The sequence below is a fragment of the Heliangelus exortis genome, chromosome 3 (genome assembly GCF_036169615.1).
Source record: "Heliangelus exortis chromosome 3, bHelExo1.hap1, whole genome shotgun sequence".
Taxonomy (NCBI): Eukaryota; Metazoa; Chordata; class Aves; order Apodiformes; family Trochilidae; genus Heliangelus; species Heliangelus exortis.
In genome coordinates this window covers 105,372,692-105,395,239 of record NC_092424.1, presented here as the reverse complement: position 1 = coordinate 105,395,239, position 22,548 = coordinate 105,372,692, and the positions used below count along the sequence as shown (strand labels likewise).

General features: G+C 36.6%; 1 protein-coding gene across 2 annotated transcripts in view; it reads left to right on the top strand.

Annotated features, from left to right (window-relative positions):
- The window catches only part of APOB (apolipoprotein B), a 36,773-nt gene extending 14,551 nt beyond the window's left edge, over positions 1 to 22,222 (top strand). Inside the window, exons 17-29 of one of the 2 annotated variants that reach the window (XM_071742038.1) lie at positions 292 to 459; positions 1,586 to 1,797; positions 2,307 to 2,489; positions 2,700 to 2,821; positions 3,431 to 3,641; positions 4,903 to 5,078; positions 5,208 to 5,395; positions 5,664 to 5,809; positions 8,106 to 8,482; positions 9,423 to 16,979; positions 17,733 to 17,847; positions 18,663 to 18,843; positions 19,880 to 22,222. In XM_071742038.1, coding sequence (XP_071598139.1) covers positions 292 to 459; positions 1,586 to 1,797; positions 2,307 to 2,489; positions 2,700 to 2,821; positions 3,431 to 3,641; positions 4,903 to 5,078; positions 5,208 to 5,395; positions 5,664 to 5,809; positions 8,106 to 8,482; positions 9,423 to 16,979; positions 17,733 to 17,847; positions 18,663 to 18,843; positions 19,880 to 21,697 — 11,454 coding nt within the window. In that variant the 3' untranslated portion in view covers positions 21,698 to 22,222. Of the gene's footprint in view, positions 1 to 291; positions 460 to 1,585; positions 1,798 to 2,306; positions 2,490 to 2,699; positions 2,828 to 3,430; positions 3,642 to 4,902; positions 5,079 to 5,207; positions 5,396 to 5,663; positions 5,810 to 8,105; positions 8,483 to 9,422; positions 16,980 to 17,732; positions 17,848 to 18,662; positions 18,844 to 19,879 lie in introns of both variants that reach the window. The other variant, XM_071742037.1, reaches the window with a different exon arrangement.
- The last annotated feature ends 326 nt before the right edge of the window (positions 22,223 to 22,548 follow it).

Below are 22,548 nucleotides of genomic sequence, written 5' to 3'. Positions count from 1 at the left end.
CCCTTCTTTAATTGAGGTGGAAAAACTCTTTGCCTGACTTTGGGGAAGCCAGAATGTTACATGTTATCTAAACAAAAATCTCAGCTTTATCATTTAAAGCTGAGATTTTGATAAGCAGTCTATGGTACATTTTTGAAGCAAGGAATCTGTAGAAATCATTTTCAGTACCCTATATGAAATTTATTTTTTTATTTTACCATTACAATCATTCCATTATCAACTTTTAAGGTACAAAATGTAATATTGCAAAGTGCAGAATTGTTAATGTTCATTTCCTTGTTTGATTCACAGATTGCACAAGCCATCTCAAAAGGTGTTGACAGGGATTTATTTGTCCACTACCTGTTCATGGACAATGAGTTTGAACTCCCAACTGGAGCAGGTTTGCAGCTGAAATTTGCCTTGTCTGGAGTAGCAACACCTGGGGCCAAAGTAGCTGTGAAGCTTCAGCACAAAAGTGTAAGTCTCAACAACTCTCTGTATTTGGTCTCCTAAAAATTTACAGTCTCATTTAGGGATAAAACCATAACACCAGAATTTTAAAGACTGCAAAATACTCCTGAAATGAAGAAAGAAACTTATTTAAAAGAGGACTCCTGTGAAATTGTAGATGACATTTATGTTAAGCAAGAAGTAACACTAAATATGAGACAAAATAAAATTATTAATTAAAAGCATTTTAATCACCCTTCAAAAAACAATCCACTTAATATCTGTTTATTTCTCTCTCCCTGACCTCAAATGGGAACCTGGAAAAGCTGCAGCACATGAATTTGCTGTTCAAACCAGTTAATAAAATATTTTGATGTGGCCAATTAAGAGTGAAAATTATGAATTTCAGTTAAGAGAAATATTGAAAATTAAGTTAAATTAAACTTTTTATTTATCTGAAGAGAAAAATTTTACAATTGTAGCTATTAAAGAGCATGTGACAAAAAGTAATTATTCAGTTAAAATCAAATATTTCCATTTTTTCCAGTTTAATAGCTGTTTTCCTCTAACTAAGTCAAAATTTTTTATAAATTCAGTTCTCCTAGACTATGAGTAAAAAAAAAAGAAGTCTTCAAATTCAGTACTAGTTGCCTTTTTTATACTTTTGGAATACTTTCCAGACTTTTGTATTGTGTCCCTTCTTTCTGTAATTGCCAAACCAAAAGCTTGAAATAAGCTGTTTTCTGCTTAGAGACATTCACATCTTGGATGCTTTTCTTTTTTGTCAAATAGTTTACTCATTGTTTTTGAAAATAGCTTTTTTTTTCTTATTTCACAATGAAAAACTGGTTCTTGTCTTCAGATTTAAAAATACATGCCATTAGCTGCATGTATTTTTTTTTTTTTTCTGAAGCATGGGTATTTTACAGTACAGGCAAGGTTTCTTTGTGTGATCATCTTGATGTATTTTTTACATTACAGTTACCACTTATGTGATCCCTCTGGTCATGTGACTTAGGAATCAAATGTTTGAACAGCAAAATGAATTATGTAAAACCTACCTCTAGGTTGTCAAGAATATTGCTTTTGTTTTATAAAATCACGGAGAAGTGCATTGGGCAAATAAATACACTGTTTTGTTTTTATTAAATAGATGCAAGCTGAACTCATTGCTAAGCCCTCAGTAGCAATTGAGTTTGTGACATACCTGGGAATTAACATGCCTGAATTTACTAGAAGTGGTGTGGAGGTCAATTCTAATATATTCCATGAGTCTGGAATTGAAGCATATGTTAGTATGAAAGCTGGACATCTGAAATTCAGTATTCCTGCTCCTAAGGCTCCAACAAAGCTCCTCAGTATCAGGTAATGAGAACTGAATTAGAACTTTATTGGCTTTGTTCTTCTTCCCCTTCTTGGGAGGGTAGGGCAGGCATGGAAAAATTTTCAGCTCAGAATAATCCCAGATGTTGTGAAACTGGATAATCTCATCTATAAGATAAAGCAAATAGCCCAGCTAAGAGGTGACTTGGAGTCAAGGCTTACAATTTATAAAATATTGAACGGGAAACTTACCATTTCTATTATTTTATTTTCTTTCATATAAGATTATTATAATAGCAATGCCTATTACTATACTGAATTTAAACAAACTACTTATATTAATTTTAGAGAGGGTAGGTGTCTCAATACACAGATTCATAATTAGCAGTAATAATAGTTACGGTAATAATCAGCTTGATCATTTAACCATCTTAATGTTATTTCAGAAAGCCCCTACCCTAATAAGTTATTTTTATTCATAAAGTACCTTGTTAATAGTACAATATCTGAACACCTGTCCTGGGAATAAATGGATTGCTTTTCTGTTGCAGCAATACACTGCATTTGGTGTCTCCAGCCAAAACTGAAGAGATTTCACCTCTAATTGAGAATCGAGAAACTCGGACTTCCTGCAAATCTTTCATTGCTGGTCTAAATTTCTGCACCAAAATACTGTACTCTAATGCCAGTGACACAGAGGCAGCTCCATATTACCCCTTGACTGGAGAATCCAGGTAAGTCATACCAACCTTAATCATGTTTATTTTGTATTTACTGCCCTTCCCCCTTAGCCCTCTGTCATACCCCCTCACATAAAGCTAACCTTTAAAAATCTTTAAAAACAGACTAGCAAAAGAAGCTCAGAAGGAGAACTTTTGATAACTGCTATTTGTGGTCATGGAACAAGTACTTATTTACAAGACATGTCTTTACCCCTTCTTTAGATTTGAAGTTGAAATAGTGTCCACAGGAGAAGTGAAGGAATACTCTGCAAGTGCAAACTATGATCTGCAGAGAGAGGGAAATGACCTGATTGACACCCTGAAGTTTGCTGTCCAGGCAGAAGGTAAAGGTCTGAAAAAGCAATATGGTTTAGCTCAGTTTTGAATTGAGTCATTTAAGGAGAAAAATATGTGCATGAATAAATCATAATAAAATTCTTTACAATATAAAATAGAGTGCAATTTTCACACCTAAACAAACCAATGCTTTAACTCACACTTAATTTCATTTATACAACCTGAGTGCAAGATTTTCATTGTTTTATCCCAAAAAATTTTCCATGGCTTAAATGAAAATGTGATGTTGATGAACAGAAGACCCCAAGTTAATGTTTTCTATATAAGCAAGAGAAAAATAGCATTTCTGATTAAATATGGTAGTAAAGCATACGAATTGAGGGGAACTGTATAAACAGTAGATTTTTCAAAGGGACAGTCTGTGAGGTGGCAAGCTTTTGTAACATAATTAGTGGAGGGATTAGTTTTTCAGTCCATAGTGGGTTTAGAAGATGAAGAGAATAAAAATGACCCAGTTTCTGATTCAGACTCATCAAATGTTGTGTTAGATCTTCAGGCTGATAAAATTTCCAGTTGATCCTTTTCTATTTTTCTTTTAAGAAATGTACAAACAGATTCTGTTGTTGGGAATAACCAAAGTACATTATATTTTCCAGGGGTAAACCAGCATGAGGCCACATTGACCTTCAGGTTCAACAGAGACAGAAAGATTTTGACCAGTGACGTCCACATTCCAGATGTTGATGTTGATTTTGGTACAAACTTCAGAATTACTGATGAGTCCATTTCTGGGAAGAAAGCCTATACCGTTGTCTTAGACTTCAACAACAAGAGGATTTCTGAAGTTACTCTTACTGGCCAGATAAGGTAACACAGAAAACCACTTAGACTTTTACTGATACTTTTGAATAAAGTAGCTGAAGGTTTTTTTGAAGGTACAAAATATTATCCTATTTTTGATAAATTGCCTATATACAGAGACATATAAGCCTGACATTCAAACCAACTTTTATAATTGTTGTAGTATTTTATTTATAGTCATCACATATACATCAAATAAATACATCTAATACATCAACTGATCTTTCCTACTGTATGTATGTATGTATATATATATATATATATATATATATAATTTGTAGTAGAAGTTCCTTGAGCTAGTACTTCCATGTCTGCACACATGACTACAAGAATGACATTGTGCTAGTGTTATTGCAGGTGTGATAATCCAAGGATATAAACAAGGCAAGGTTTGTTCAGAGAGGCATTATCTTTTTGCTGGGTATGTTCAGTTCTAAAAAAAGTTATTACATCTCCCCATGAAGAAATCTAATGGCACTCAATAATCAACAAAACCAAAAATAACTGAGAGCTTCCTGTAAAAATTCCCACGCTTCACGAAGAGAATATTTCCGGGAACACCTACAGGGGAGCTAAAAAAAATGTTCAGCTTGCCAGGGTTTCTCAAGTTGTCTGCCTCACAAACCCATGGTGAAATGAGCTGATCACATTCTTTAATAAACCTCAATCTTCCATGGAATTCTGTGATCTTGATGATGCCCTGGAGAGTATTTGTCTTTGCTGTTCATGCAGAATTGCCTCTGATATCAGTGGGAGCTTTGGACAGATGTCAGGGACCTCAATTCCCTTTCATTTGCACTAAAATAATATTAGAAGTTTGCTCAAGTCAACAAAGTTACAGAGAAATAAAACAAATGTGAATAAAGGAAAATGAAGCCCAGTGGCATAATATATTTTGTCAAGAGTTTTGTTTCTATGCAATTCATGACCACAGTCTGTATCCTTTAGGATCGAATTCAGCTTAGGTAAGTATTTCAGAATTTAGTTCAGGTACAACATTACCAAGACAGGTAAATGGTTCCATCCATTTCAGTATTATGTCATTATGTCAGTAGTATAATAATTTAACATAGTTTTTCCAAAGTCACTAGCAGAAGCTGAAAATCATCATAGAACTGGAACAGAGTTTACAAGTTCAAGTCAATCCTTTTTTTATAAGACCTATTATGCCTTAACTATGGATTTAATGGCTGAAATTACTCCTGAAGCATAAGTGGAAAATTAGAGTGAAATGTGTTATATTCACATTTACTTTTTATTTTCACAGATATGCTGGAATGGAAGAGGCAATGTTAAGAGGCATCATTTCTGTTCCTCGCCTGCAAACTGAACTTAAGTCTGAAGCAATGGTTAATTATTCACCAACCAAAGCATATCTTCAGCTGAGCTCAGCTGCAACAACTTATGGAAATTCAATTTCAGAAAGAGTTCTTCTCCGATATGGTAGGGGCAAAAACATGATCCACATGTGTAGCTTCTAAATTTAAACATCTTGCTTCATTAGTTTGTAGTATATTCCTAAACTGAATTACTTCTAATCTTATGTTTTTCTTTTAAATTAATAATTTCCAGATTCTGAAAAGGTTGAGCTGGAGTGGAATTCAGGCACCAGTGCTGCTGTGAAAAAAGTGCTTTCTGGCTTCCCAGTTGACTTTTCAGAGTATCCAAAAGCTTTAGAGAAGCGTGCCAGTGACCTGCTGGATCAGAAAGTGGCTCTCACTGACATGACACTGAGACACATTGTGTCACAATTCATCCTGGTATGTTTCAACTTATCTATTAGAACTTGACCACTTAGCCTAGGTCAATTCTTGCCACTCCCATGGAAGCCAAAATGGGAACTACTTGTAGTCAGTTATCAGACTGAATAAAATGAGTATTTCCAGTGTCACTCACATATTAATCATGTCACTGACTTTAGGAGATGCATGGATCTCAGTATGTAGATAGTTACAATGGCTTTCAGATAACTTACTGCAGGTCCTAAAACTTATTATTTACTTTGAAAAATTTGTCTCATCATTGCAGGCAATGAACACCTGGCTGCAAAAGGCATCCAAAGATGTCCCCTATGCCCAGACTCTGCAAGACAAACTAAGTGCACTGCAGGAATTGAACTTTGACAAAATTAACCTGCCTGTCATCACCATTCCTGAGGAACTTTTCCTGAAAAGGTAGGGAGACAAGTAAGGATAGTCACACAGAAACTGAAAGCAGCTATTTGTTCATATTTTTGTATTCTATTATTTTACTCTGTTTTATAAAACAGTGTGGAATTGCTGTAAACATTAGCATAAAATTGGAATGATAACAAAGAACTGTAAGACCAGAGAGAGGAAATTATATGGTGGAAATAATGCATGTCTAATATAGATCTTTTCCTCCAGCAGCCACTTCTGCAGAATATTAATATATCCTAAAGTATCGTGTTATACAGTAATGAAAACTGAACAAAAATACAGTGTTTAATAGTCTTTGAGCCACAGAACTAATTAAGCCAGGTTTCCCAAAGATTTGTTCCCTGCATCCTTGTAGACCTTCTGCCTTTGGCCATAGCTCTAGTTTCATTACTTTTCCCTGTTCAGTCCCACTGGTCAGTCCTTCCCATTCCCCTGCACACATAGCTTGACCTCCACTAATATATTACCCTGACTGATTCCCACGGCTGACTCCATCTTTCACTTGCTCAGAGGCAACACGTGCCATGGTTGTACACATATGGACTGGATGCTCCCACTGCTTTGGGCACATCTCCTCCACCTAATAGAGAGTTTCACATAGCTAGAATGAATGTATTAACCTTGAGAGTTTTAGCTCTCCGTCAGAGTTGGTAGAGACCATGCAATATGTTAAATATTTCTACAAATTATGGCTTGACAAACAAGAGAGACTGGGAGGCAGATAAATAGTATATTTCTTCCATTTCTAGGAAATTAGACTAGAAGTCAGCCAAAGTGGGTCTAGACTTTAAAATGCTCATACACCTGCCAGGATTTTCTCTCATTACAGTTCCTAGCACATATTGTTCTTGCCAGTTAGTGTTTATATCACATTGTTTCTCTGCCTTTGAAGGATTCAAGTAACAGTGTTCCTTGGTCAGACCTTCTGAATACACCCACAGCTACCACTGTGACAAACAGTAACATGTCTGTATCGTTTTCCCATGAGCTAGGGAAGTATTGATGGCTGAAGTGCATGTAAAGGACAACAGAAGCTTGTGTAAGACTGAATAACAAAAACAGATGGACAACAGTCTTGCATTTACTGTCTCTTAGAGCTATTTTCCATGTACTATCTTTTACTGTGGAAGTATGAAACTACACTGATGTCGTACGTCTGTTGCTTCCGTTGTCTTCCTAAGACAACTATAAGCAAGCAAAAACTTGTTTTCTTCCTTCGTTCTTATCAGCAGTGCCCATTAGAAAAAGAATAATACTGGGAATTTCTACTGCTCTGTGTTATTGCTTTGTAACTATTTCTTGTAAAAGAACAGATTTTTCAAGTGTTTCCTTAATTTGCATCTGGGATGTAGCTCCAAGTGTAAAAAGATCTGGTAATACAAAAGACCAGTCAGTCAAACAAGAAAAGCATCTTTGCCATCTTATTGTTCATGCTCAAATAAAGGCAGTCTCCTCCTGTTTTACCCTTTCATATTTGCAATTTTTCCCCACAAACTTTTCAGCTAACAATCCATTTTTTCAGTCCTAGCTCCTACTCAGATTGTTAAATTTGTATTTATTTTTATTCAGGATAAAATAACTGCTGAATATTTGGAAGAAACTTTTGAAGCACTTATTCTTGATAGATAAATTCTTGATAGTTTAGGTTCTTGAGACTTTTAATGCATTTCTATAAGAATAACTCAATTTTTTAAAGAAAAATATAAATGCCTTTTTCTAGTACTCAGCATGACACATTGCAGGACCGGTTTTGAAGAAATTATTTTTTCCTATATGTCAGCTATTTTCTTTCTAATTACTTTATCTTGAGGATCATTTTCATGCCAATCCATCTTTTCATGAATGTTTATAAAGCGGATTTGGATCCTCAATCACATGCAGTATTTATAACAGTCATGTATTTAGCCCCTTGAATGACACTCTCCACCTGTGAGCTAAAATTAATTAAGCTCTGAACAAAGAATCAGGAACCTTGCATTAGAATGTAAGGTCTTACAGAAGGAATGTGTTTCTGGACTATTTCACCTATCAGTCTTCCTGATTATGAAATAAGGGGATAAAACATTGGCAGAATTCACTGATACTGAAAATGCTTTCAGTAAATTCTGGTTGATGGGTGCTTAAAAAATACTGGCAATAATAGATGATGATGATTTCTATCCATAAACCTTAAGACTTCAATATGAGCATGTAAGTAAACTCAGGATCATGGGAGTAGTAGGAATCATGGAAATTTCTGTATGTGGAGCATGGACTTAGAATTTCTAACGGGATCCCTTCTATTTTCTAGTGAAGGCCGGATCAGATACCGCTTCAATAAAAACAACTTTCTCATTGATATCCCATTGCCATTTGGTGGAAGAACATCCCGTGACATAAGGGTGCCACAGACCATTAAAACACCTCCTCTGGTAATGGAGTCGATGGGGATCAGCGTGCCATCTCAGGAATACAAAATCCCAACATTTACTGTTCCAGAATCCTATCCTGTTGTTGTGCCTTTGCTTGGCACTCTGGAGCTCTCTGCTAATGTGTACAGCAACTATTACAACTGGACAGGAGCATACACTTTGGCTAACAGCACAACAGAGAAAGCAGCCAGCATAAAAACTACTTACACTGTGAATGCTGATTCAGTTTTTGAGCTGCTTTCCTACCGTGTGAAAGGTAAGAATGTGAGCTTATACTGCAGTGTGGGCAAAACTATTTTAATGACTTTATTTTCTATGTATCAGGTACAGCACATTCATTTTCCTCTTGTTTATTTAAAGAAAGGCACTGTATAATCTGAAATCCTTTTCTCTTTATTTTTAAAGATATTATGGGAATCTGTTTATTCAGGCACTAAAGGTGAAGTAAGAAAAATTCAATTAGAACTTTTAAGGTCCATATTTTCCTAGATATTTCCTAGAAATCCTTCAGAACTGAGAGAATAATTCTATAAACACTTGTGTACCTGCCAAGTCAAGTGTTTTCAAAATCAACTGTGCAGATGTATGTGTAGGTATGTGCAAAATTCATTTCTCACTCTGTTTTTTAAATGTAGATGCACAAGTTTTAAAATTGTTTATATATGTCCCTATGCTGCCATGATTAAATAGTAGTTTTCCTGGGCTCAGACTGGGTAGGTCTTAAGATGAGTATTTTTAATTAGTTCCTCTCAAACTGTAATTTGAATTCTCAAATTGCAAAAAGACAAGATAAATTTAGTCTTTTTTAAACTCCTCACTGTAAATGAAAAAGGAGGAAGAAAATACTAAAACCCTGGAATTTTAGAAATAAGTTACTCTTGAGAGTTCATTTTCTTAATTTGATTTTTAATAATGATTTAACTTTGTGTTGTTTCACATAATTATATTTAGTAGAAGAGTGTAGAAATTTAATTTATTCATAGTTTAACACTTGAGCCTGAAATGTCAGAATACTAACAATTTTAATAGAAATATTCAGAATTTACCAGAACATTTTGGCCTTTAAGGCAAAATGTTACTATAGCATTAATTGCAACTCAAACAGTAGCGTAAAAGCTTAGTGGCATCAGACAAAGTCTTTAAAGAGAAAAAGGTACAAATCACACTTATCTTTTGTCTCCTTTTTCCTATTTTAGGTTCTGGAGAAGCATCATATTATAGAAATGGATTGGCTTGTGCATATGAAAATCACCTGAAGCACAGTCTCTTAACATCAGTTTTTAAGTTGACCAAGACAAATGGTTATGCAGCTGGTCCCACTTCAAACTACACCATATCACTTACAACATCCAGTACCTTGGGTCCTCAGCTTTCATTTTCTGGTGATATCGTTTCTGAAAAGACAAATAATGTGAATATCAATAACATCAAAATGGAAGGGCAGCTGGAAGTGGCTTCTGTCTCTGCAAGAAGCATTTACACTCTGTCAAGCTCATACAATGAGAAGAGGAAGGTTTTAGAAGGAAAGTCAAATCTGAAGTTGGATTCTTCTTACCTTCAGGCTACCAATCAGATATCTGGCAGATACAGTGATGATTTACTTTCCATTACTTCAGTTTCTGATGTACAAAGTGGACTATTAAAGAACACAGCTTCACTCAAGTATGAAAACAGCCAGCTGAAAATGACATCTGAAACAAATGGAAGGTATCGACATATGGCAGGTGTCAATAAACTGGAATTAATTTTGTCAAAGAAGATGGCAGCACTTCGATCTGAGAACCAAGCCACTTACAAGCAAGTCCAGTATTATGCCTTGTTTGCAGGTTCCCTCAATTCCCAGGATCTTGTTTTCAACACTGATATCTCCATTACTGATCAGAGGAATCGAGCTGCACATAAGGCATCACTCAATGTAAACCGGTATGGTGTAGCCAGCAGTGCAACCACAAGTGTGCAGTTTAGCCCCTTGACCATGCAGAGTGAAATGAATGCCAAGCTTGACACTGCTGGAGGCTCCATGTCACTGTCCTCTTCTGGGCGCTATGGTAAAAACAATGCAAAATTCAATCTAGGTGGAAGAGTGAGCCTAACAGAAGTAACACTGGGAAGTGAATACCAGAGTACAGTTCTGGGTATGGACAACAAACATGTTTTAAACTTCAGAGTTAATAGAGAAGGACTGAAGTTTTCAAATAACCTTCAAGGTTCGTTCAAAGAGATTACGCTGGAGTACACAAATGACTTGAATATTCCTGGCTTATCCTTAACATATTCTTCAAAGCTAGACAACAGCTTCAGCTCTGACAAGTTCCACAGGCATGTTTTTGACCTACAACTGCAGCCTACATCACTGACAGCTAAACTGAGCAACAATATTAAATACACTAAAACAGAAGTTTCCAACAAAGCAGAGCTACTCCTCCAGCCTTTGAAACTGAACTTGGGTGGCAATATCAGAGGAGCCTATGGAGCAGATGAAATAAGGCATACCTACACCATTACATATGCTGAAATAACTGCAACCCTTAAAACAGATACAGTTGCAAATGTTCAAGGTGCAGCAGTGAGTCACAGAGTTAATCTGAATGTGGCAGGACTTGCTTCCTCAGTTACCATGAATACAAACTGGGATTCCAAATCTCTCCGTTTCAGCAACGCTCTGCGTTCCACCATGGCCCCCTTTGTTCTCACTGCTGACATACACACCAATGGCAATGGGAAGCTGATTGCTATGGGTGAACACACAGGAGACCTTTACAGCAAGTTCCTCTTTAAAGCAGAGCCTCTTGCTTTCACTTTCTCCCATGATTACAGAGGATCTACCAGTCACAGCTTGAAGTCCAGAGGAAGATACACGACGCTGCTTGATAACAAAGTTCATATGCTTTTTACTCCATCAGAGCAGTCAAGTGCTTGGAAATTGAAAAGTCAGCTAAACAATAATGTATATTCACAAGATCTCAGTGCTTACAATGATGCAGAAAAGACCGGTGTGGAACTTAATGGAAGAGCTTTAGCAGATCTCTCTGTAATGGATACATCATTCATACTCCCCTTTGCATCTGAAGAAGTTAATTTAATTGATGTCTTGGGCCTCAGGGGCAGTGTGTCAGAGCTTCAGGAATTCAGCATATACGGCTCTGTGAAGTATGACAAAAATAAAGATGTGCATGTTGTTAACCTGCCATTCTTGGAACATTTGCCAGTTTACTTTGAAAAAATCAGAAGCAGCATTCTATCCACATTGCAGGCCATACAAAGTTACCTGAAGAACATTAACATGGAACATCTGAGGAAATACAAGGACACTTTGGATAAACTCCCACAGCACATTAATGATTACATGGACAAATTAGATATGAAAGGTGGAGTCAACAGCATGAAAAATAATTTGATTGCTTTCACAAAGGACTATGGAATATCAGCTTCTGATCTCCTTCTTATGCTGGAAAAAGCCTTTGACAATCTTAAAGAAATACTGTCTCAGCTGCAGATCTATCTGATGCAAATCGAGCAGTTCATCAAAGATCATTATGAGCAGTATGACATTAAAGCACTTATCATACAACTTCTTGACCAAGTAGTTGAAACAATTACTGCTCTAGATAACAAATATAAGATAAGAACATCTATTGTTGATGCTATTCAGAAACTGCATTTTTTTTTTCGCCAGTATTATCCCAGCAAAATCGGAAGCAGCACTTTGGCTTGGATTAAAAAAGTAGACGAGGAGTACAAGATTATAGCTAGAGTACAGGAAAATCTAGAACAACTCAAGATTCAGATTCAGAATATTGATTTCAGACGCATTGCAGAAAATTTGAAGCAGCAAATTAAAAAGTTTGATGCTAAAGAAATTCTAGAGAAATTGAAGAGTGCATTACCAATTGAAAAAATTACTGAAATTCTTCAGCAAATCAAAGACATCATTCTAAGTTGGATGGAGGAATATGAAGTGTCTGAGAAGATCAGTGCCTTCCGAGGTCATATGCAGAAACTGATTGTAAAATATGAAATTGATAAGCAGGTATATTTTTTAATGGACAGAATGATAGAACTGCTGAACCAGTATAGAATAAAAGAAACTATCCAGAAAGTGACCATCTACCTGAAGAATATCGATTTGAAGTTATTCTTTGATATGGTTGTTACATTTATTGATGATGCTGTCAAGAAGGTGCAAGCCTTTGATTATGAAAGGATGATAAAGGAAGTCAACAAGTTCCTTGACAGGATCATTAAAAAACTCAAGGCTTTTGACTATAACCAGTTTGTTGATGACATAAATAAGAAAATCCAAGAAGTGACCCAGAAAATAAATATAGAACTCAGAAATCTAGAACTTCCACAAAAAGCAGAAGCACTGAAACAGTATCTGAGAGATTTGAGAGCTGTGATGTCAAAATACATGAAAAAACTCAGGGACACCAAGATTGCTGCAATAATTAACTGGCTCAAGGAGCTCATAAACTCAACAACATTTGCTGATCTGAAAGCCAAGGTGAATGAACATCTGGAAGATCTTCGAGAGAGGATTTCTACACTGGATATTTCTCAGGAATTCCAGTGGTATCTTCAGAAGATAAGCCAATTCTACAATTCAGTTGTCATGTATCTTTCTGACCAGTGGAACACAGCTTTTAAGAAAATTGCTGTTTTGGCTGAAGAATATGATCTAAAAAATTGGGCTGAAAAGTTAAAGCAGTTTGTTGAAACTGGATTTAAAGTCCCTGAAATCAGAACTGTTATAGTCACTATACCTGCTTTTGAGGTTAGTCTCCGAAGCCTTCGGGAAGCAACATTTCGAACACCAGACTTCATTGTTCCACTGACTGACCTGCACATCCCCTCCTATGAGATAAACATAAAGAGACTAAAGGACATGAAAATCCCAATGAAATTTACTACCCCAGAATTTACAGTTCTAAATACCTTTAAAGTTCCTTCCTATACAATTGATTTGAATGAGATTAAACTTCAGATTGTGAGAGCAATTGACAAAGTCATGTCTGGTGAATTTCAGTTGCCAGCAATTGATTTGCATTTTAAAGATCTACAGATGGGAGACATGCCTTTTTCTGACATTTCTCTCCCAGAAATAGAAATTCCTCAGTTTCAAATACCAGAATTGTTGGTCCCGAAGCTAAATCTAAATGATCTGCTGATTACTGACCTGAAGATACCGGAGTTCCAGCTTCCACGTATTCCACATACTGTGACAGTCCCGACATTTGGCAAACTATCTGGTGTTTTCAAAGTCACCTCTCCTTTCTTGACACTGTCTACTCAAGTTGAGGTTCATAATACTACAACATCTGCAAACAGTCCAGAATTTGTGACCTCCCTTTCAGCTCAAACAACGTCCAAATTAGACTTCCTAGTTTTTAGTGTTATTGGGGATTCACGTCTCTTGGCCCCTGAGATGAATCAGCTGAACCTTAAAAATTCAATGAAAGTCAACCACAGGTTCCTTAAAGTTGATCACAACAATGAAGTGGTATTTTTAGGGACTTCAGTAGAAGGTGAAGCTGAAACTAGAGCAAATTTATATACAGCAAAAAATTCAGTAGAACTACAGAATAATTTAATGGTCAAACTGCAAAGAAAAATTTGGATACAGAGTGGAACAGCATATTCCCACAGACTGAATATTCCACAAGCTGACTTCTCCAGCCAGGCTGATCTTGTCAATAATATGACAACAGATGTAGAAGCAGGACATATATCATTTGCCTCCACCAGTAAAGGAAACTGGAAATTGGCTTCTCCTAATTTTTCTGATGAAGGCACTCATGATTCACATGCCTCTTTCAGGGTTGAGGGCCCCATTATTACGTTTTCTGCCAACAACAGAATAAATGATAAATATCTTAAAGTCAACCAAGCTATGAGATATGAATGTGGTTTCCTAAATTATGCAACCCTTCAGATCCAGTCTGAAATTGAGTCACAGCGTGTGGGACGTAGCATTCTGAATGTTAAAGGTGCAGGACAGCTTGGAGGAATGAAAGTAGAATTAAGCGGCTCTCACAATGCTCGGCTCAATGGACGGATTACTGGAACTGTAAATAATGAGTTTTCCTTCCTGGCACAGCCTTTTGAAATTCATCTATCAACAAACAATGATGGAAATATGAAAATCAGCTTCCCAATGAAACTGACTGGCAAAGTTGACTTCCTGAATAACTATGGCTTTGCACTCAGTTGCTCTGTTCAGCAGGTCACCTGGCAAGCTACCGGCAGGTTCAATCAGTACAAATATTTCCATAATATATCTGCTGGCAACAATGATGACAGAATTGAAGCTCATGTTAAAATGAATGGAGATGCTAACCTAGACTTCCTAAATATTCCTCTAACAATTCCTGAGCTTCAGGTTCCCTACGCCGGAATCAAAACTCCTCAGCTAACAGATTATTCACTGTGGGAACAGATGGGCCTAAAGGATTTACTAAAGACAACAAGACAATCCTTTGATTTAAATTTGAATGCTCAGTATGACAAAAACAAAGACATGCATGTAATCCCACTTCCTTTAGCAACAGTGCACGAAGCACTGAATAAATACATCGTTTTCTTCAACAAGCATTTTGAGAGAGGAAGAAATGCCGCTTTAGATTTTCTCACAAAGTCATATAATGAAGCCAAAATGAAATTTGAGAAATACAAAGTACAGACATCACTGAACAAACTACCACGGACCTTCAGGATTCCAGGATACACCATTCCAATTGTGAATATTGAGGTTTCTCCTTTTACTGCTGAGATGCCAGCCTTTGGTTACATGCTGCCCAAAGAAATAAGCACAACAGGATTCACCATCCCCTTTATTGGCTTTTCAGTACCATCTTACACATTAGTCTTACCTTCTCTAGAGCTTCCAGTCCTTCATGTCCCACAGGATCTACGCACTCTAAAGCTTCCTAGATTCAGAATCAACCCATCAAACCATATCTTAATTCCTGCCATGGGTAACATGACCTATGACTTCTCATTTAAATCCACTGTGATCATATTAACTGCAAATGCTGGGCTGTTCAATCAGTCAGATATTGTTGGGCAACTCAGTGTCTCATCCTCTTCTGTCATTGATGCACTGAAATTTAAGCTGGATGGTTCAACAAGTTTAACAAGAAAAAGGGGGTTGAAACTGGCCACAGCATTGTCCCTGAGTAATAACAAATTTCTAGGAGGAAATCATGACAGCACCATCAGTCTCACAAGGAGGAACGTGGAAGGTTTAATGGAAACAAATGCAGAAATCAACACACCGGTTTTAAAAATGAATTTCAGCCAAGAACTTTCCGGAAATACTAAGTCCAAACCCACTCTTTCCTCAGGGCTAAAATTAATGTATTATTTTAATGCTCCTAAATACAGCACCAGTGCTAAGGGTGAATTTGCTCACAAACTTGCTTTAGAGAGCCTTACATCTTACATATCAGTAGAAACTTCTACAAACGGGGATATTGATGGAGTATTTTACACTGGACATGCATTTTCTGGAAGTCTAGACCATGAGGCACACACTTATCTGAATGCTAATGGAGCTCGGTCATCTCTCAAGTTTGAGGCTCACTCCAAAGCTGATGGACTCTGGAACAATGAAATGAAAGAAACACTTGCAGTTGAAGCATCTCTCCGTCGTGTTTATGCAGTCTGGGAGCACAATGGGAAGAACTATGCACAATATACAACTCTTTTCACAACAACGGGAGCTCAGAGAAGCAAAGCAACTTTAGAGCTGGTTCCTTGGAGTATATCAGCAGATCTTCAGATTCAAGCCTCTCAGCCAAACTCCTTCCTGGACACAGCATCAGTTAATCAAGTTGTTGTAGTGAAATTCAGTACTGCAAGCCAGAAAGTTGGCTGGAAAGGTGAAGGCCAAATTCAGTCGTTATCTCTCAGTCATGATATGCAGTTATCAAATGAAAAATCAAAGGCAAAGTTTGATATTGCTGGATCTTTGGAAGGATACATGGGCTTCCTCAGAAACATCAAGTTTCCTGTTGCTGACAAGAGCTTATGGGATGTCTTGAAGTTGGATGTCACTACCAGTGCTGACAAGAAACAGTACTTAAATGGATCAGCATCCCTTGTGTACACAAAGAGTGAAGATGGTTACTTTTTCCCCTTACCTGTAATTAAGCTGAGTGATGGCTTCACTTTCAGTATTCCTGAGTTACACCTAAAGGCTCCCAGCCCTGTTTTCAGCACTCCAGAGTTCAGAGTTCCTTTCACCACTCTCGAGGTCCCATCATATGTCATCGACTTGCGCAACATGAAAATTCCACAGACAATCAACTTAATGCCATTTGATGTCGATTTACCCAAACTGCCAAAAATAAGATTCCCCAATGTGGATGTAGGAGCCAATTATATCACACTAGAAGAATATAAAATACCATATTTTGAACTGACAATACCTGAATACCAAATAACTGTGTATCCATTCACTCTGGACAGTTTCCATGTAGATCTGAATGGAGTAGCTAATAAGATTGCAAATATTGAGCTGCCTACAGTTACAATTCCTGAACAGAAAATTGACATCCCCCCTCTCAAAATATCCATGCCTGCTGGAATTTACATCCCGTCATTTGGTGCCTTGACTGGATCTTTCAAAGTTGCTTCCCCTCTGTACAATGCCACCTGGAGAGCAGACTTAACAAACAAAAAGGACTCTTTTGAACAGTCCATTGACTCTACCTGCAGTTCAACATTGCAGTTCCTGGAATACGACTTGAATGGTAAGACATTAAATTCTATTTGTCTCATTTTGGGGAGAATGCTGGATGCTGGGTTTTATTTAAGATTTTTTTTCAAGGACTTTGCCAACAAAAGTGTTGCTGTTTATTTTTTCATGACTTTTTATCAGAGTCTCAGTCAGCCACCCTGAGGGCTAATGACTAGATATATGTATGGCATACTGAGAAAAAAACAACCAACAAAACAAAAAAACCCTGCAAAATGTCTCTTTTCTGTGCAGCAGTTTCTTACTTTAAATTGTGAACAACACAACATTCCCTCATTACGTTAGATAATACCTGTAAAGGAAAGAAGACAGGCTGGATTTTTATCTGACTCAGTTCCACTAAAGAAATACCTTTTTCTCTAGGAACTAAATATATTTGATTTTTAAAATTATTTCAACTTAAAAAACTCTGGAGTCCCATATAACATTCTAGAGTTGGTTATAATACTAAAAATATAATTCAGAATGAAATTCTAAACTCTCAGAGAGTTAGAATCCCCATTTATGATTTGCATGAATTCAGAATGTTATATCCATGTTCTAAATAGAGGACAATTTAATTTTAAGTTGTTTCAGTTAAACCAATATTTTCATATTTATTTGGGGCATTACAGGCATGCAGTTCTTGATGCATAATTTCACATACTGCTGCAACACAACCTGGCTGTCTAATATAGAAATGGATATGTATTTTCTCTTGTTTGCTGGTTATTTCTGGAAATAAACACATTTGAAATCTTTTTCACAGTTGTTTCAAACTACAAGTATGAAGAAGGCATGTTTGTTATGAAGACAACTGGCAGCTTTTCACATCGCGACATGAGTGCAAACTACAAGGAAGATCTTACTGTTTCAGGCATTAGGTAAAAATTAGTACTAATAATATAATTTATAGTAGCCCAGGTTGCTAATGATGTGTTGCTGCTTTGATCTCTAATGTCCCAGTCTGCTTTCTGCAATTAATAAGAACCTGTGCAGCTCCTCTGTCATTATAGGCTGTGCCCTTTTTCCTCTCGAAGTAGCTGGAAAGCTGTTCTCTCTCAGCATTTCTAGAATTGCCCTATTTCAGAAAACTTCTGAGATACAGACACAGGATTTTATAATCAAAGCAGTTCTCTATCTAACCATCCAAATCTCTTGTTTTGGATTTTTATCCATTGGATCCCTCTGTCACGACAAGCCATTAAAGAGTAGTTTTTATTTAAAAATACCAGTACCAGGGATTACATAGATGAATTTCTAAACACCTGCTTTGATCTGAAAGTGTTGTATTGATATATCTAATGGACAGAAGTTTCTAAAGTCAAGTGCAAAGCATAAAAAAAAAAAAATACTGTCTCTGCTTGGTTCAGTGGAAAAAATTGCAGTCAGCTTGTAGGAGTCTGTAGAAAGCTGGCAGCTACAAGTTTTGTTTTGCATCCCTAATTTAATGAAATTTCTTAACAGAGTTCGATATAGCTTTATTGAAAACAGGGAAATTAGTGTGACATGAAGTATTGAATGTGTTACCCTAAATTCTAAGAAACACGTAGAGTAAACCCCTACATTTTCTTTTGATGACAAAGGCATTGCTTACACATGTAGATATAAAACTATAGGTGGTATTGTGTTTAAACCTTCTGCATTTGGCTTGTGCTTTCTGCGTTCCTTCATAGCTGTGTATTCACTGTTCTTGTAGAGTCACAGACACTGCATCACTTGACATCATCAGCCCAGCTTTTACAGACATCCATCTACGTTACCAAGGGAGTGACAGGAGTGTGTCTGGTTCAGTATCTTCACCCTCTGCTGGGACCTTGGGCTATCTCATTGAAATTGACACTGACATCCTCACAGCCAAACTTTTCTACCGAACTCGGGTAAGCTCGATATGAACAACAAAGAGCAAAAATGTTGGGTGTGGCCAGAGGAAGAGTTCCCTTTTAAAGTTTGTGTGTGTTTATGTTAAGGTGAAAAGTAACAACCTTCTGACCAAAGAAAAGGTGTATTATCAGTAACTAATGTTCTTGTTTCCTTTACTGGCTTTTCCAATAATAAAAGTAGTATCTGTGTAAAGAGGCTATTTCAGCTCCTCCACACAGCTAATTTTCCCCTCTCCTACGATCAAGATAACACATTCTGTGAAAGTGAAGAAATTACAAAGCCAGGTTTAGATAGGTTTAATATATTCTCATCAACCTGCTTATAATTACTACAAGAGTGGCCATTACCAGAATCAGGCCCCTGGTCAGACCATCTGTAGAGTATCTTTGTTATTATTAAGATATCATAATACACTATGAGAATTAAAAACCTTACTAGATTAGCTAGCAAAACATGCTATTGGTATGCTACAATAACTTCAAACGTAAAATCTTACCTTCCTAGACTGAATAATAATTTAGGGATTACAGGCAACTATTTGCCACTGAAATCTAGAACATTTTTTATGTAAATAGATTCTTATTCAGGGATCTTGAATTGCTCAGAGTAATTTTTAAAATTGTCTCATTGATTTAAATTATTACAAAATTATTTTTTTAATATTTTAATATGAATACAGTGTGTTTTTAGTTCACTGTACATTATTTCAAAAATCAGTTGAATGCTCATTTTCCCAATTAATTCACATCCTTTATGAAATATCAGAAGCATTTAATGCAGAGGAAGGAAAAATCTTGTTTCCAGTAAAAATTTTAAAAGAACAGGCTATTTGAAGAGGCACAAAGTAGCCTGATACAAAATTTTTTCCAAGATGACCTTTTAAGATGAGAGCAAACACGCACTGGATAAAAATAATATTTGTCCTAGTATGTAATAAAATTAAAGATGCAAAATAAGAATGTTAAAATACACCTATAAATAATACTGGATTTGTTCTATATGCCTTTTTCATATCCTGTTCTCTATTTTCAGTCTGCTCCTCAGAAGGACATTGACATAGTAAGAGGTGAGATATCCTTCAAGAAATCTGACCTAATTCAAATGAAATTCAACTGGAAAGAGGATGCTGCCAAAGACTTGCTGTTTGGGCTGAAAGAAAAAGTACCTAAAATGACAAATGCAATCTATAGGTATGTTAATCGGTATCATAAGGAGCATATGGGACTGGAAATTAGTGCAGCCACCTTAAAGATGAAGAATATAATGCAGAATAAAGCTGACAAAGCATACACATTTGCTGTAAAACAGTTAGATCAAATAGATGGTAAGCTTCGCACAGCTGCCAATGATGCCTCTGGCAAGTATCAGGAGATGAAGGTCAAAGCTAAACAGGTATATGAAATGGCAGCAGATCAAGCTGAACAGTTTGACTATCAAAGAATAAAATCAGAGCTTTTGGATGCTACAATTGACTTAATAGAAGAGTATCACAAGAGAATAAAGCACCTAATTGACTCAGCCATTGAATTCCTGAAGACCACGAAATTCCATGTCCCTGGGCTCTCTGAAAAGTACACTGGTGAATACATATACCTTACAACTACAGAGAAGGTAGGAAAAGCTGCTGATTTCTGCTTTTCAAAACTTCAGGAGTACTTTGATGCCTTGATTGCAGCTATCAATGAACTGGAAGTCAGAGTTCCTGCTTCTGAAACAATTCTTAGAGGTCATCAGGTACTTGATCAAATTAAAGAAATGCTGAAACAGTTACAGGAAAAAATTAGGCAGACATTTGCTACCCTCCGGGAAGCTGACTTTGCAGGAAGGCTTAAGGAGCTGAAACAAGTAGTGCAACAAGTTTTTCAGAAGGTAGAAGAAATGGTTAGAAGCTTGCAATCCAAAAATTTTGAAGACATTAAAATCCAAATGCGACAGCTGTACAAAGATGCAGTGGCCTCAGAATACACACAGAAACTGAGATCTTTGGCAGAAAACATTAAAAAATACATTTCTCAGTTTAAATATTTTAGCCAGAAGACATTCCGGTACCTTTCAGAAAAACTAGAGGAGCTGCTCCTCTATGTAAAGGCATTGAGGGAGGAGTATTTTGATCCAACTATGCTTGGGTGGTCAGTGAAATACTATGAGGTGGAAGACAAGGTACTACAATATCTGAAGAGTCTCATAGAAACTCTGGTGGACTGGCACAACGAGTACATTGCTGCCTCAGTCACACGCCTGACAGACCAAGTAAGGGAACTGGTGGAAAAATACAGCCAGGAATATTATGACCTTATAACTGATATTGAAGGAAAAGGAAAACAGAAGATCATGGAGCTCTCATCTGCTGCTCAGGAAAAAATCCGATACTGGTCTGCAGCTGCTAAGAGGAAAATCGATGAGCATAATAAGCAAGTCAAGGAAAAACTCCAGGAGATGTATGGGCAGCTCAGTCATTCCCAAGAAAAACTAATCAGTGAGGCCAAAAGGTTAATTGATCTAACTGTAGAAAATTACTCTGCATTCCTGCAATATATCTCAGAGCTTCTTCGTTGGTTTGAGCAAGTAACAGCTGAGAGCATAAAGCCCTATATAGCTGTTCGTCAGGGAGAGCTTAGGATAGATGTGCCCAAGCCATTTGACTTGCAGACCATTTATGAAATGCCTGGGAGAGGCAGAGAGGCACTCAGAAAAAAAGTGGAACTAACACGCACATTGGTCCAGCAAGGCATTGAGCAAGGCTCCAGGAAATGGGAAGAAATGCAAAGATTCATTGATGAACAGCTTGCCACTGAGCAACTGAGTCTTCAGCAGATTATGGAAAATATACAGCAGCGCATGAAGAGTTGAACAGACACCAGAAAGGGAGAAGAAGCAAGTTTGTACCACAGTGTATTTAAACAGAACAGCAATCAACACACTGGAGCTTCAGATAGATACTGTTTGACTCTGAATTCATAAATGAAAACTGAATAATCTACACTAGGTTATTTTAATAAGCTTAATAAGCCAATAAATGAGTTCTTTACTATGTTTTTGTGTCATTCATTACAGCTACTTCTGCTTGGATCATAGGACTTAATTCAACAATTATCTAGGTCAATGGCAAGTTTTTGTTTTGATTTCACTGTATGTTGGATCAAGGCAATAATGTGCATTACATATTTTAAACAGTCACAAGAGCTATGGAATATATAGAGTAGAGGTTTTAAGATAAAGGTCACATTCACAAGCCAGTTGAAGAATGACTTGGGAATACATCTATTTCCTGGCATAAGGATAACTTTATAGATAAGTTTGGGAGGAAAAGAAGAGGAAAAGAGCATGTAGAAAAAAAAAACCCAACCAACCAAACAAAAACAAAACAAAACAAAATCCCAAAAAAAACCACAACAAAAAAGCTTGAATAAATATAAAAAGGTGAAAAATAGTATAGAAGTATAAAAATATACATATGTAACTTCTGTAAAACTGCAGATACCAATATTCTCTTAAGAAAAATAAATTTATACATGTATCAGTTTTCAGAAAACTATGCCAAGAATTTTAGATGGGTTTTCTTTCCACTGGCTAATTTGTGATTCAGAAAAACAGGGTTTTCTTACCTGTTTTCCCCTGAGATTTCTGGTTTCACATCAAGTTATCTAATTTTTATTAGCATCAATTTAGTTAACTGTCAAAGTTTTGCTAGCATCACTGAG